Source organism: Hesperophylax consimilis, chromosome 12 (genome assembly GCF_061612785.1).
Source record: "Hesperophylax consimilis isolate HC1 chromosome 12, BYU_Hcon_1.0, whole genome shotgun sequence".
Classification (NCBI taxonomy): domain Eukaryota; kingdom Metazoa; phylum Arthropoda; class Insecta; order Trichoptera; family Limnephilidae; genus Hesperophylax; species Hesperophylax consimilis.
The window spans coordinates 28,463,381-28,477,328 of NC_142847.1; the positions used below are offsets into that span (position 1 = coordinate 28,463,381).

Sequence of the window (13,948 nt, forward strand, 5' to 3'; positions counted from 1 at the left end):
CAATGCGTTGTTGAAGCGTGTATCGTTCCGTTTTTATTGATGGCGTAGTTTCTACTTGTCAAATGTTAAAAAATAACAGTTTCAAAAGTAACATCTACCGAAATAGCGGGCTATTCAAAATAACACCTCTTATTGGAAAACCCTGTATTTATGATATTTCAAACCATAATGGGGTATTTACACAAACTATGAATACCGTTAAAAATGTTTGGAAGATTTTCAATTTATAAATTTTTCTGATTATAATTAACGCATATAAATATGTTTTTTTAATATTTTCATTCATAATTATGGATTTTAAAATGATGTAAAACCGCACACTCCAAAACGGTTCCGACTGGCTACAAAGACATTACGACATAGAAAACGCCAATGTCTGATAATACTGTTGTCACCAAAGTCGCCCGGCGTGACTTCAACGACGCCGAATTCACGAATAAAAACGAACACGTCGTTTTGGCGGCAAATCAAAAATGACACATTTTAAAACGTTAAGAAAATTTATTCGTCAACAAAGAAATAAAATTCAATTCGAATTTTTTTAGAGAATAAAAAACAGTGAAAATACCCTATTATTGGCACCCTTCACAATTTTGGTTCTACAGGCCCAACTGCCCGGAACCAGTAACACTGTGGCATCCATATTTGTGGTAGTTATGAGGCTGAATGAAGTGGAAAAGGGAAGAAGTGGGGAAGAGGATGGGTAGAAAGTACCTGGCTGTTCAGATCGGATCACCAGCAACAACGTTTCGACTGTGAATGGTGGTCTTTTTCTAGGGCGATACCAAGGCTAGTCTACCACTCTGGAACGAGGTGAACATGTATGTAGGTACTATATTTTAATTTAATTTATGCGAAGTAATCATTACACAGAGTTATTAACAACAATGACAGTCCTGCCATCGTTGCCACTATTAAATTCAATGTGCCGACTAAGAATTCGAGACAAAATGTAACATTCTTCTGCAATACATACACAAACTATCAGACACACTCTCTAACCAATAGGATGCATGATCGGGATAACAAGTTTGGGGATACTATTGATATATTTATTGACACCATTTACAGAATTACCAGCACTTTGTTGAATCCTACAAATTAGAGTAGAGTTGGTAATAAAATTTTAGTGATTTGTCTTATACATAATATTTAATATTGTTCAAGTTTTTTATATTATTTTATGTTACTGTTACATGTTTTACTAATATTTTTTTATATTCAGTTTATCATTTTACTGTTATCATGCTTTATTTTTTTGTTTGTTTAATTTTCGATAGCTCACTAGATACATTCTATTTTCAAAATCCATGTAAAACCCCGGCTGGGCGTAAAACCAAATAAAATAAAATGTTATTTTGCCTGGCCGGGATTTGAACTTATTTTCTCTGGGCCCGGAGCTAAGAAACTTACCATTCTACCATGGAAGTAGTTGAACAAAGCATTCAAAAAATGTTCCAAACCGTATTATCAGTGGAAATGATAATGTGTTATTTTATGTCTGACTCTCGCCGCAGTAAAAACGTTTATTGTTGAACGTAGTTCTTTTTTTTATTATTAGATCAGATGCAAGTCTACTTTCGAAATAAACACTGATAAAATTACAATACAATTACAGCGGAAGACACTACTTATACACAAGTTGAATGCGTGTTTGTATACAACGAAATTCTGAAAGGCTACGTCGAAGATAAATGTGAACAAAAACTTTAAATTAATAATTGCTTTTGATTAATTAGACATCACTAAAATCGAATATATCATATTTATTAACATACTAACATCAAAATGTTTACATTTGCATTTTCTGTAAACTTTCACACCTGTTGTTCAACAAAGATGATGAAGACCTGCGATTAAATGAACACAGAAAGTATTAATTATCTTTTATGGAATCTAATGATTTCTGTTCTCTGTTTTCACAATTTCAACACATTGATAAATGCAGCTATCTATTATCATTGTAGTCTTTTTTGTGTAAGTAGGTACCTGTTTTTATGTAAGTAGGTACCTATTTTTTGTCAAAGTAGGTACTTTTTTGTAAGTAGGTACCTATTTATTATTATTTTTAAATATGGGTTCCATGATAACTCAACACAGTGACAATTCAACACACTTTTAAAAAGTGATATAAAGTCATTAGAAAAGATGAAATTTTTTTTTTAACGTAGCCTAACCTAACCTAATCTAACCTACTTAACCCAGTTAATAAAGTTTTTGTTTCATCACTTTCCATGACTTTATATAACTTTTTAAAGTTGTGATGAATTAGCATTGTGATGATAATTGTTTAAAAACGTTAGGTACAGAAGTCAATTCAAGAATTACAAGAAAAACGAATTAAATTACAAAAACTATTCAATCACCATACAAAAAACAAAATAAATATGTGTGCTTTTACTGAGTAAGAGCGCAGATCCGTTAAAAATCACGGGATATTCTGAATTTTGAACAATTCACTTTCAATTTTGAAAATTGCAAATAAAATAATTTTCAGATAAAAATATTATGATTATGTGTACATACTTTATCGCTTGTTTGAATTCTTCAACCAATCAGTTCCAATTTTGAAAATAACAAGTAAACTCAAAGCAAATTTGAGTTCATCGAACCAGATTTCAAGCTTGGCCAAGACACAGACAATAGAAATTAGTAAGTTTTATACTAAAATGACTTTTTGCGTTATGAAAATTTGAAACGAAAGGAACCACTTGTAAAATTACACTACTATATTGTAGTAGTATTAATATTATAATAACTCATTATAACTACACTGAAAACAAAACTTGTATTTTTGTTGAAATACTACACAACGTTATTTTTGAGTGGATAACCGCCGCCGTGATAAAACACCATGATTCAAAATTGAAGACATGTTTGAAATGGGTTTAGCTGTTTAGTTAGTAGATCTGAAAATCCCAGAAGGTTACTTCCCAGCCTTTATTTTCCAACATCTTTTACCCCCCGTATCATTGCTAATTCCTTTATTTGCCGAAATTGGGAGGTACAGTTTTTGAAAATTCGTTGTTCCTATGTGCAGTCTTTGCAAAATGAAAATCATTTCAACCGAAAATTGTATTCAGAGAAGGTTTGATACAGAAACATACATAAAAAAATAAAATTTAGCAAATAACATACACGATACACGTAAATGCGGGTTGAGTTTTTTTTTTGATCCACAATAATTACGGTTCTTGTGCTGGGCAACCTTTTTCATTCAAACCTTAATTTTGGATTTGGGTCCAAAATACTTTACAAAACTGCAAAAATATATTTTAATCAAAATTTATAGCAAATATCTAATACGGACAAGAGGAGAAAGAGACTCCAATTCACCTATGGTGCCAATGTCCCGCTCTGCTGGGAATAAGGTTCAGATACCTGGGAAGACACAGTGTGGAACCAGAAGACATCGCCACATATCCAATGACAGGCCTGGTGAACTTCATAAAAGGGACCGGGTTACTGGCAAGGGAATGAGGTAAAATGGGAGATAGTACAATGGGCCTATGGCCTAAGTGCTCGCGGGGAACGTAAGTAAACCGCCTCCGACTTAAAAAAAAAAAATAATAATAATAATACGGACATGTGCTATTTTATTTATTTATTTGTGTTTGAAATTATAAAATATACGCTATTAAGGCGAAGCTTAATTCCAAATCACTACTTTGATTAATATTTATAAAGAATTGGTGTACGTTATGAATACCAAAAAATATGCTTTAGATAAATTGAAGGTTTTCCTATCGTTTCGGTTGAGTAGAATGCAAATAAAATAATAAAATACTCAATAAAAAATATAGTTGTTAACTACTAAAAAAAATTTTTTTCAAAAGAAATGTATGAACGAGTAAAGGAAACAACTTAAAAAATACATAGTATTATAGCTAAGATTATCTGTGACAGTTTCAATTGATTAACTTTTTTGCTTTCTTATAACATTATTTAGAAAATAAATAAAAACCATTTTTGTGCTTGAAATCGAACGTTTCTAGACTCCGTTTGTCAAGCGATTTTAATGCCTATTACCTACAATATACGGTATACCAAGATTAAACACATTTTTGGCTTGTAGTTTCCTTTTAAGGTAATTAATTTTTCATGATTTTGAGGCAACTTTGGTTAAGCATGTTGACCTCAAATCCAAATTAATTTAATTTTGTATGAAAAAGGTCGCGCAGCCGTTCCTCTTAAGGAAGCTATGTACCTGTTGTTTTAATGACTTAATGTGAAGGCGCTCATAGGAAAAAAAAATATTATGCAATCTCATCAGTTTTCGTGTTCGGTTTTACGGTGGTAATAATGAACTTACAGTGTAAGCTAGATAGACTGTTGTAATTAGGATATTTTCACATAAACTTGCTTATTTGAGTCGATGAGGGTATTTAAAAAGATTGGGCCTTAACTTTGTTTATTACGGCTTACGTTTATTACGTCTACGTTTATTACGTAATAATACTCATTAATACACAGTAAATGGTTGTTTATCAGCTGTGTAATATTTAAAATATTTTTATTGGTAAGGTGGAATGTGTATTAGGTATGGAACCAATCTCTTAGGATTCATATGGTAAAAATATTTCTGTTAAATTAGTGCTGTGAATGCTTAGATTAAAATCGTTATATTTTAGTAACTGTTTTAATAATAACAAATTTTAGATACTCGTATGGTAACTTGGTACTTATATGATAACCGCAATTGTAAGAGCCCACCATATCAAACATTTGTCTTACGTAACCTTACAACACCATTATACTTATCGAGGTACAACATTTTTTAATGCACTTTCGGATAAAATCAAAACTGTAAAAAATATATTGCTTTCAAATTGAAAATCAAACAACTTTTAGATAAACCCAACAGTAATCACAAGTTTTAATTTCATTCGATAAATTTTTCAAGTACTTGATTATATGAGCCCATTTGAAATTTAATGGATTGAATCGTGTTAAGGACCAAAAGGTAATTAAGAAATTAATTTATAAGCAATTAACAAAATATAAACATAATATAATATTTAAAAAGAAAACTATATATATACATATTTGATTTTTTTAATATCCTCTAAAATTATTTTATCAGCTTCGAAGTATTTCTATTGTGTCCCGGTTATTTGATTGATTTGTTTGGTTACGTTTATGGTTTTTGTATTTTATTTAGTACCCATTTCGTACACTATTGCCAGCTCTGTCTTTTAACAATTCTCAATTAACTAATTCTCTTTTAACAAAAAAACTCTGTACCTATCAATTCCTACCTAACAAGTAGTATATTTATATTTCTTATATTTTCTAAATTTAATAACTATTTTATTATTTAGTAATACTATTTTTTTCAAAGTTGTAATTAATTTTATGTTCTTATTTATATTAAATTATTTAAATTTCTCATCTAAGTTTATTACTATTTGTTAATTATTATGTACCTCTATAAATATAATTTTACGCCTTATAAACCATAATGACGCCATTCCCCAATGAGATAATTTCTCAAATGAGTTATGCTATTTCTGATAAACCCCTCCCCCCTCCTTTCACTTCTTCTTTCCAATTGTAATCTATATATAATTTTTAACTTCGGAGTATACTTACTCCTGATGAGGTGAACTTCGTTCATGAAACATGTGGTGGTTGTATATAATAAAGTGATGTAAACAAAGTTATTTGTGTTTTAATGAAATATAGTTTTATAAGATTACATTATTTTATCTATTTCCGTTGTATATCAATGCATATGTATGCAACAACATGTGAACATTATATTTATTGGACAATTTTTATAGCGCCGCTTTTGTGAGATATCACCTCAGGGGCGCTATATTGTAATAATCTATTAACAATATATACTCACCCTCTCTCTGTGAATGACCTAATATCTACATATTAAATGTAACTATTGTTACATCATTTAAACTGGGCGAAGCCCAACCAAGTGCCTCCCGCAGGGCCAAGCATCAAAAAACCCGCGGAACGAGTTTTTAACTGTTAGTAATTATTATCATTCAAACAAATCAGGTGCCTAAACTCTAGTATAAAAAGCCTTAACTATATAAAAAAATTACAGCCGTTACTAATTAATTTACAGACCCAATATTTATTTAAAATATCATCCTTATTCTTGATATTTAATGTGTTTATGTTTTTTAAATTCTGTTATTTTCATACAAAGGTAACTGAATTTGAATTATTTACATTGGAATATTCCACTTCTTTTCATTGTAAACTATGGGTAGATAAACACAAGATCTAATAAACTTCTTCTTATATTCTTTGTTTAAAGCCCCGTATTAAGCATTTAAAGATGGTTTGAAAGAGAGATATATAAATACGAATGTTAGAGGGAGCGCGCTATTATTAAAAAACGATAATAATTGAGGGAAAATGGCGAAAATATTCAACAAAAAACGACTCGTTTGAAATGAACAAAAATCTCTAAACAAATGTTTCAGTAGCATTTGAATACACACAGAATTTTTTCATGCCTATAACATATTAAATTTTTATTTATTTATTTCTATACATATCAGTGTCTACCAAATATTTACATTTGTATATAATACATAAATTTAAAACTGTTAATATGTTTTTTTTTATGCTGGGTGTGAGGTAGGTTTGAGTAGGTGACACTGTGGTGGGTAATGTTATATGTTTCGTGAACACCTCACTGGGAGAACCTGTGCTGAGGTGTTTACGTGGTTATGATTAAATGGTACATGTATTTATGTGTATTGGTTAAATATTCTTATATAAATGTAAGTTGGAATTTTAATTTTTTTTTGTAAAGGTTGTTGTACATTGTTATTTAAAGATATATTTATTTAAATGCACATTTATATATATAAATGTACATATATACATACACCCATGTATACACATACATACATAAATACACATATATGCATGCATACACACATATAAATAAACACATGTATACATACATACACATTTATCAATGATTATGTTTGGTTTGGTGTTATAATGTTTTGTATAAAGTGGATATCTTGTTTTTTGATCCAGGCTGTGATCAGTTTTTTGTGAATGTTTGTGTATGTATTTCCCGTTAGTAGTATTTTCAGAGTGGTAGGCATACAATTAAAAAGTTTTGTAGCGTCATACTGTTTAGAACGTAAAGTGTTTTTTAATAATTTTCGGAGCTTACTTTGCGATTTTTTTCTGTCGAGTGAAATTCATATAATTAACATTTCAGCATAACAAATGCATATATATTATCTTGAAAAATAACTTGTTTTGGAACTTAAAACTTAAAGATTTAACGTGATCCTTGTTATAAATTGGTAGAAATCAGGTATGCGGGGGCTTAATATAATATTATCTATTCATTTCATACTATGACCGTTATTGATTGGAATTCGTTTAATGATGAGAAATTTGTTTAATAATTCAACGTTCAAATTATTTTTGGGTTAGGGAACATTAACTAACCTAGTAAGCATGGTATGAAAAGCTGCTTCAATGTTTTATATATAACAATATCTGTATATATGTCAAAATGACAATACAAAGTAAAATTGCAATTATTGGAGAAATAGTAAATATGTTACCTTTTACTTTCTCTGAAAAGCAAATAGCACTGAGTAAACAAACGGTTTGACTAAGTATCAGTAAAAACAACGTGACCGTTCATTTATTTGTCCGCCGGCTGACGCAGCCCGTTGTGCCGTAATATAATAATTACTTGCATAATAATAATGTAAGTAATGAAAGGGTATACAGGTAAACGCAGAAGACGGAGCGGGGAGTCGTGACACGGTAGAACAACAAACTACGAAACTTCCACATACTTCATTTCACTTCGGCGTTGCTTTCAAAACGTAATTACTCTTCATTGTAATCAATCTTTTAATTGCGCCAGGGCTATGTGGAAATAGCAGCTCATTCGATACATTATACTACTTATTATTTATATAGAAAATGTGTTTATGGGACGCTTATGTTCTGTGGAATCCTTTGCTGCAACTGCAGGTTGTAAGATGCACTAAGAAATGTGATTATGACTGATTTATTTAAACAACTTTAAAAACTTAATTGCAAACCATTTCCTAACAAAATATTTGTCGATTCAGAATATATTGAAACAAGGGTTCATGCAGGTATCCTTTTCCTGAAATATAACGACTAAATGTTGCAATATTAGTGAGTATATTTAGTAATAAAATGTTGAACATGCGTTCCAAAGTTTCGTGCAACATAAACGGAGAAACAAATCCTGAAGTAATTGCCAATATTTTCAAAAAACATTTCGCGACTACTACCCCGACCATCTCCTCAAACGAAACGCATTTGAACGCCTATGATGATATTGACCCCATAGTCACTGCAAACATGGTGAAAACCGCCATTAAAAACATGAAATCCGGAACATCAACAGGACATGACGGCTTAAGTATCGAACACGTCAAACATGCAGGGGTAGCGATTCTGAAACTACTGGCAACATTGTTTACCGATATCATAAAGAGTGGTTATCTACCCAAAGACATGACAAAGACAATCATAATACCGATAGTAAAATCTAAACTGACAGACATAACTTTACAGGAAAATTACAGACCGATATCCATCGCCACAGCGACCGCCAGAATATTTGAACGAGTTCTCTTAGACCAAGTCGGACCCCAATTGAAAACGAAAGACAATCAGATGGGTTTCAAAACAGAATGCTCCATGGACTCAGCCATATTCTGCGTAAAACGGACGCTGGAATACTACAGGAAAAAAAAACAACAACTTACGCATGCTTTTTGGATCTTAGTAAGGCATTCGACAGAGTTTCCCACCCCCTACTATGGAAAAAACTAAAGGAAAGAGGGATACCATGGAAAGTGGTAAAAATTCTCGAATCATGGCATAGTCAACAGGAAAACCTTGTAAAGTGGAAAGACGGATTCTCAGAACCCTATTTCTTGAAAAGCGGGGTCAGACAGGGGGGATGTATGTCCCCAGTACTGTTCAACTTATACATGGACGAATTAACCCACAGGTTAAACAATGCTGGAGTGGGCTGCCACATCGGAGGTCTATGTGTTAACAATATGAGCTACGCAGATGATATGGTTCTGATGGCACCGTCAATACGGGGATTAAGAATTCTCCTGAAAATCTGTGAGGAATTTGCTCACGAAACCAACATGATCTATAATGCGAAAAAAACAGCACTGTTGGTCATAAAACACGGAGAAGGCCCAAAAAACATTCCCCCAGTCTTTTTGAACGGTGAGATTCTGAAAACAGTAGAAACCACAAAATATCTAGGACATATCATCAACAACAAGTTAACGGATGATGAAGATATTGACAGGCAGAGGCGTGTACTGAGTATAAAATGTAACATGCTCAGTAGAAGATTTCGGCTCTGTAGTCCACGAGTGAAAAGGACGCTCTTCTTAGCCTTTTGCACCACCCTGTACACATGAGAGCTCTGGGCTAATTTCAAGAAAAGAACAATGGAAAGGCTTCGGGTTCAATATAATAACGCCTACCGATTGATGTTCGGACTCCCAAGGCACTGCAGTGCCTCCTCGATGTTAACAGAAGGGCGAGTTCCAGGATTTACAGCTCTGTTAAGAACCAGGATTGCAGGACTGAGGGAAAGGATAAACCATTCCAGAAACACTATTATCATAGAATCCCGTCTGACTTCAGGATCGAGCATTGAAGACCATTGGAGAAAGATACTTGCTCCCACAATCTTAGATCCGATGGATTTCCGTGCTTCTCTGCTTTAACTTAATTTCATTTTCTATTTAATTTTTTTTTTTTTTTTTAATCTCTTTTTATTTATGTTACTTTATGTAAATATTATTTGTACTTATATCCTCTATGGATGTGTGGGATTGCACTAACCTCCCCACATCCTGGAATAAAGAATTTATTATTATTATTATTAGTATTTTTATTAACATATAAGACGGTAAAACAAACTATATATTTTAATGTACTTATTTTTATACATAAAATTAAAACAGGGATGATGTCTAAGGAAGTGAATAGTAAAATAAATTACAACCCCGAGATACACGAACACGGGACGAGAAATGCAAGGAAAATCAGATTGACAACAAGTAAAAAAATCAAGCACCCAGAAATTTCACATGTACCAGGCCATTCCAACTGTATAACAAAATCCCGAAGGAAGTTACCGAGATTGAGAAGATAGTTAAATTTAAAGAGGAATTGAGAAAACATGTTTTCCTCAAATATAGTATTTTTTGTGACATATAATATGTACTTACATTTAAATATTTAAAGATCCAATGTTTGCCAATTACTGCAATTTTTTTGTATTTTTGTGTGAGCTAACTTAAGATTAATATCTAAATATCCAACATCCTAATAACAAATTCGTGTTTTACCGATAGTTTTTAGGAAACCTGTCAATTCATCCGTTGACGGCCTGTAGTCGCGTTTTTAACAGGAAGAGGAATAATTTGACCAGATTTTTAATATTTTTTTAAAGATTTTATATCAAAGTAAGTAGTCAGTTAAAGTAAAGTTTTCTCCGTGTTATTTGTAAATTGATCCATTGTAATAAATAACACAAATAACAAATAACATAAGATCACAATGGAACTCTCCGTGGTAGACCAGTTAGCTGCTTAAAACAAGACTTAAAACTAGGCAATTTAAAAAAAAAAAAACATTTTTTATTATACGGATATAAAATATTGTACAATTGCATCTCGTTCCAAAGTGGAAGAGCTCTCAACATCGCCTTGCCGAAAGAATACCATTCAGAGAGTAAAACATGTTTGAGTTGGCTTCTGCTATACCTGTGTCACACACTTAGCATGCCTAGATTGCGTCTGTGCATTAGAGATAGCAATCAGTCTGCTAATAACGAATGGTCTTAACTTTGACTGTAACTTTGACCAGAATCCATTAGGTATATATTGTAGGGCTCCAGCCCAAGGATGGCTCCCAAATTCAATAGTTGAGTGTACTTGCGTTTTGTACAGGGTTAGCAGCTGGTCATTATTTATGAATCTACTAATCCTGTACAAGGCGTTTTTATGTGTAGGATAATTTTAACTGAATCGTACAGTGAGAAAAAAAAGAGTATTGCAAATTTACTAAGAATTTATTCAAATTATTGGTAATTCGGTTAAAAACGAAATTGCAGGCCATTTCCCGATAAACTTTTAGTAAATTTCTAATATATCTGAAGAATACTTGCATTTTCCTTCATAATATATGATGACGAAATATGAAAATATTATGATTTCTTTTAATACGTTTTCCGTCATCGTGATAATATATTCATGTTTTACATAAAGTTTATCAAGAAACCTATTAATTAGTTAATTAAGGGCCTGTAATTTTAACCAAATCATTAATTGAACATATTGATTACACTGATAATTAGCGTCAAGCATCCGCTTAACTAATTCATCTACCGATTTATAACAAGTTTTTCTTTAACTTTTTAGGTTTCAAAAAACAAATGTGTTATTTTTAAAGATAATATCTATATATTTTTTATACAGAAACTTTAATAAAATCGCAAAGTAATCTCCAAAAATTATAAAATATACTTTTGTTCTGTTTTTGAACATTTTACAGGCATGAAAAAATTCACATTGTATCTTCAAATGACACTAAATCATTTGTCGAGAGATTTTTGCTCTATTTCAAACGAGTTGTGTTTTATTAAATATTTTCACCATTTTCGCTAAATCATTATCGTTTTTTTAATATTAGCGCGCTCCCTCTAACGTTCCTATTTACATTTTTCCCTTACAAACCATCTTTGAACGCTAACTACGGGGCCTTAATAGATTTTGTAATAATAATTCATTGTTTTTATTTACATGTCCACTATTTAATTCATTGTATAGTGTAAACGTTATGATATTTTACTAGTTGAAAATATTATGTAAAGCTGTACTTATTGCATCTATTATTGAAAAAAAAACATTAAAAGTAGCGTTCTCACTTCTGTAATCTGTTACAGATTCAAAAATTTATTATTTCATTAGAACGAATATAATTTTATACCATATAATCGTAAATAATATTTCTCCGTAATAGATAATGCTTGTCTAGTAGTATTATTATTGTTGGTTTTATTGCCTTTTCATGGTACATATGGCGCATTAAAGAACTAATAACAACGGGTTTATGTCTATACTAAATCAATATTTACTCCACAACAATTCGGTCATTATTAAGTTGATTTATACTAAAGCGGAAAATAGAGTGCGGAATGTGAAAACCCACTCGCGTTTATATTACTTTATTTTATCGACAAAACTATAAATTTCCGGTGAAAATCAATGTATTGTATATTTACTGTTACATCTCTAGAATACATTAGAGAATTTTATGTTGAGGTAATGAATATTTTACGACAAATGTAGGTTGCGCGCTTTACCGCGCGTTGATATAATATACAGCTATCATTATGAAAACATAAATAATAATTTTATTTTTTAATAACATGTAACTCAGTGGCGGCCCGTGACTTTTGAATGTGATAGAATGCTAAGTTTGATAAAATCGTCATTTTTTATGTTATCTGGTCCAAAACGATTTATTTTCGAAAATACAGTTTTTCGTAAGATGGTTTTCAGGAAATTTCAGTTTGGCAGCGCACTTTACCATTTCCTCAAAATCTTCACATGATAAACAGAATTTTCGAAAAAGAAATATTTTTTCGACTACAATAATGGCAATAATGCAAATAATTTAAATATTAGCACCATCTGATACACCAAAAAGTCACGAGCATAATTTAAAAAACAGTTATAAGTTCATTCATAAACCATGAAAACAACATATAAATGAAAACAACATTTTTTTTAAATGATCACTATAAATCATATTTTTCGGTTAAAAATTCTTTAAAAACAGACAAAGAATAAAAGTCAAACCTCATTTCTTCTGACGTCTCTCAGTAGTCCAGTACCAGCTAGCACCGCAGCCAAATTTCCGGCTGCCAGAGACACGAGGCTCAACGCCAGGAAAAACGTCAGGAAAAGGTTTCCCATCCGACTGCAACAGAAGAAAAAACAGTTAAAACAAACTATTCAGATTGAGAAATACAATAATTTTGAATCAGGATCCTCGACTTTGAAGAATAGTGTCTCGGTGTAACGGTGTAGCATTTTATTAATACAAATCTTTCATTTTATTTCAAGATTGATGAAATTTTGCATTCTTCACCTTCAAAACAAGAAGAAGGTTTCTAAAAAACACCCCATTTCTATTTCTCACCCCTTAAAATAGAATTTTGATACTTTTTGGTAAAATATTACGTTTAAAATAAGAAGAAAATTATTTTCTACATCAGTATTATAAAAACTCTTGTTAAAGCCCGGACAACTCCGGGAACTTCAGTTAGTATTGATATATATTCTACAGGTGGTAGAACGCTCAGCTAATTATAAGAATATAATGTGTCTTATTAAAAATTCAGGCGTATTAGATCTATCAAAAAATTTATAAATAAAGATGCAAAAGTCGGTCATTTTGAATACATGTGGGATAACGAAAGATTTTTTAAATATTTATGTTGAGGGATCAGTGGGATTTATAGGCCCTGTTAGGAGTTCTACCGAGCCGAACCCTGTGATATGAAAATATCTGGAGTCGGTGAATTATTTTCCCATTTGATCTCTGGTGAGTTGACGTGTTGTTCTTGTATTGTTTTGTATTTATTTTGCTTATATAATGCACTTGCATAATGTTGATTGACTAGATGATCATTTGTGGAAAAGTGTGTGGAAGGGTTTAGTTTTTTCTATGGCGAAGATTTAACCCGGACATAAAATCGGAAGTTATATAAAAAAAATCTGTGAGAAATAGTGAGGATGCAGACGAATTCTTCAATTGACGTTTTTTTACTGTAATGTTTATTACCGCCTGTATCTGTGTTTTCTCCAATAAAAAATAATATTTTGCTAATTTATGTAGCTCCGTTTTTGTGAAA

General features: G+C 31.4%; 1 protein-coding gene across 1 annotated transcript in view; it reads right to left on the minus strand.

Annotated features, from left to right (window-relative positions):
- Positions 1 to 13,948, minus strand: part of LOC149419430 (uncharacterized) — a 164,091-nt gene that overhangs the window by 127,661 nt on the left and 22,482 nt on the right. Inside the window, exon 2 of the mRNA XM_089638305.1 lies at positions 12,891 to 13,011. Coding sequence (XP_089494431.1) covers positions 12,891 to 13,011 — 121 coding nt within the window. The remainder of the gene's footprint in view (positions 1 to 12,890; positions 13,012 to 13,948) is intronic.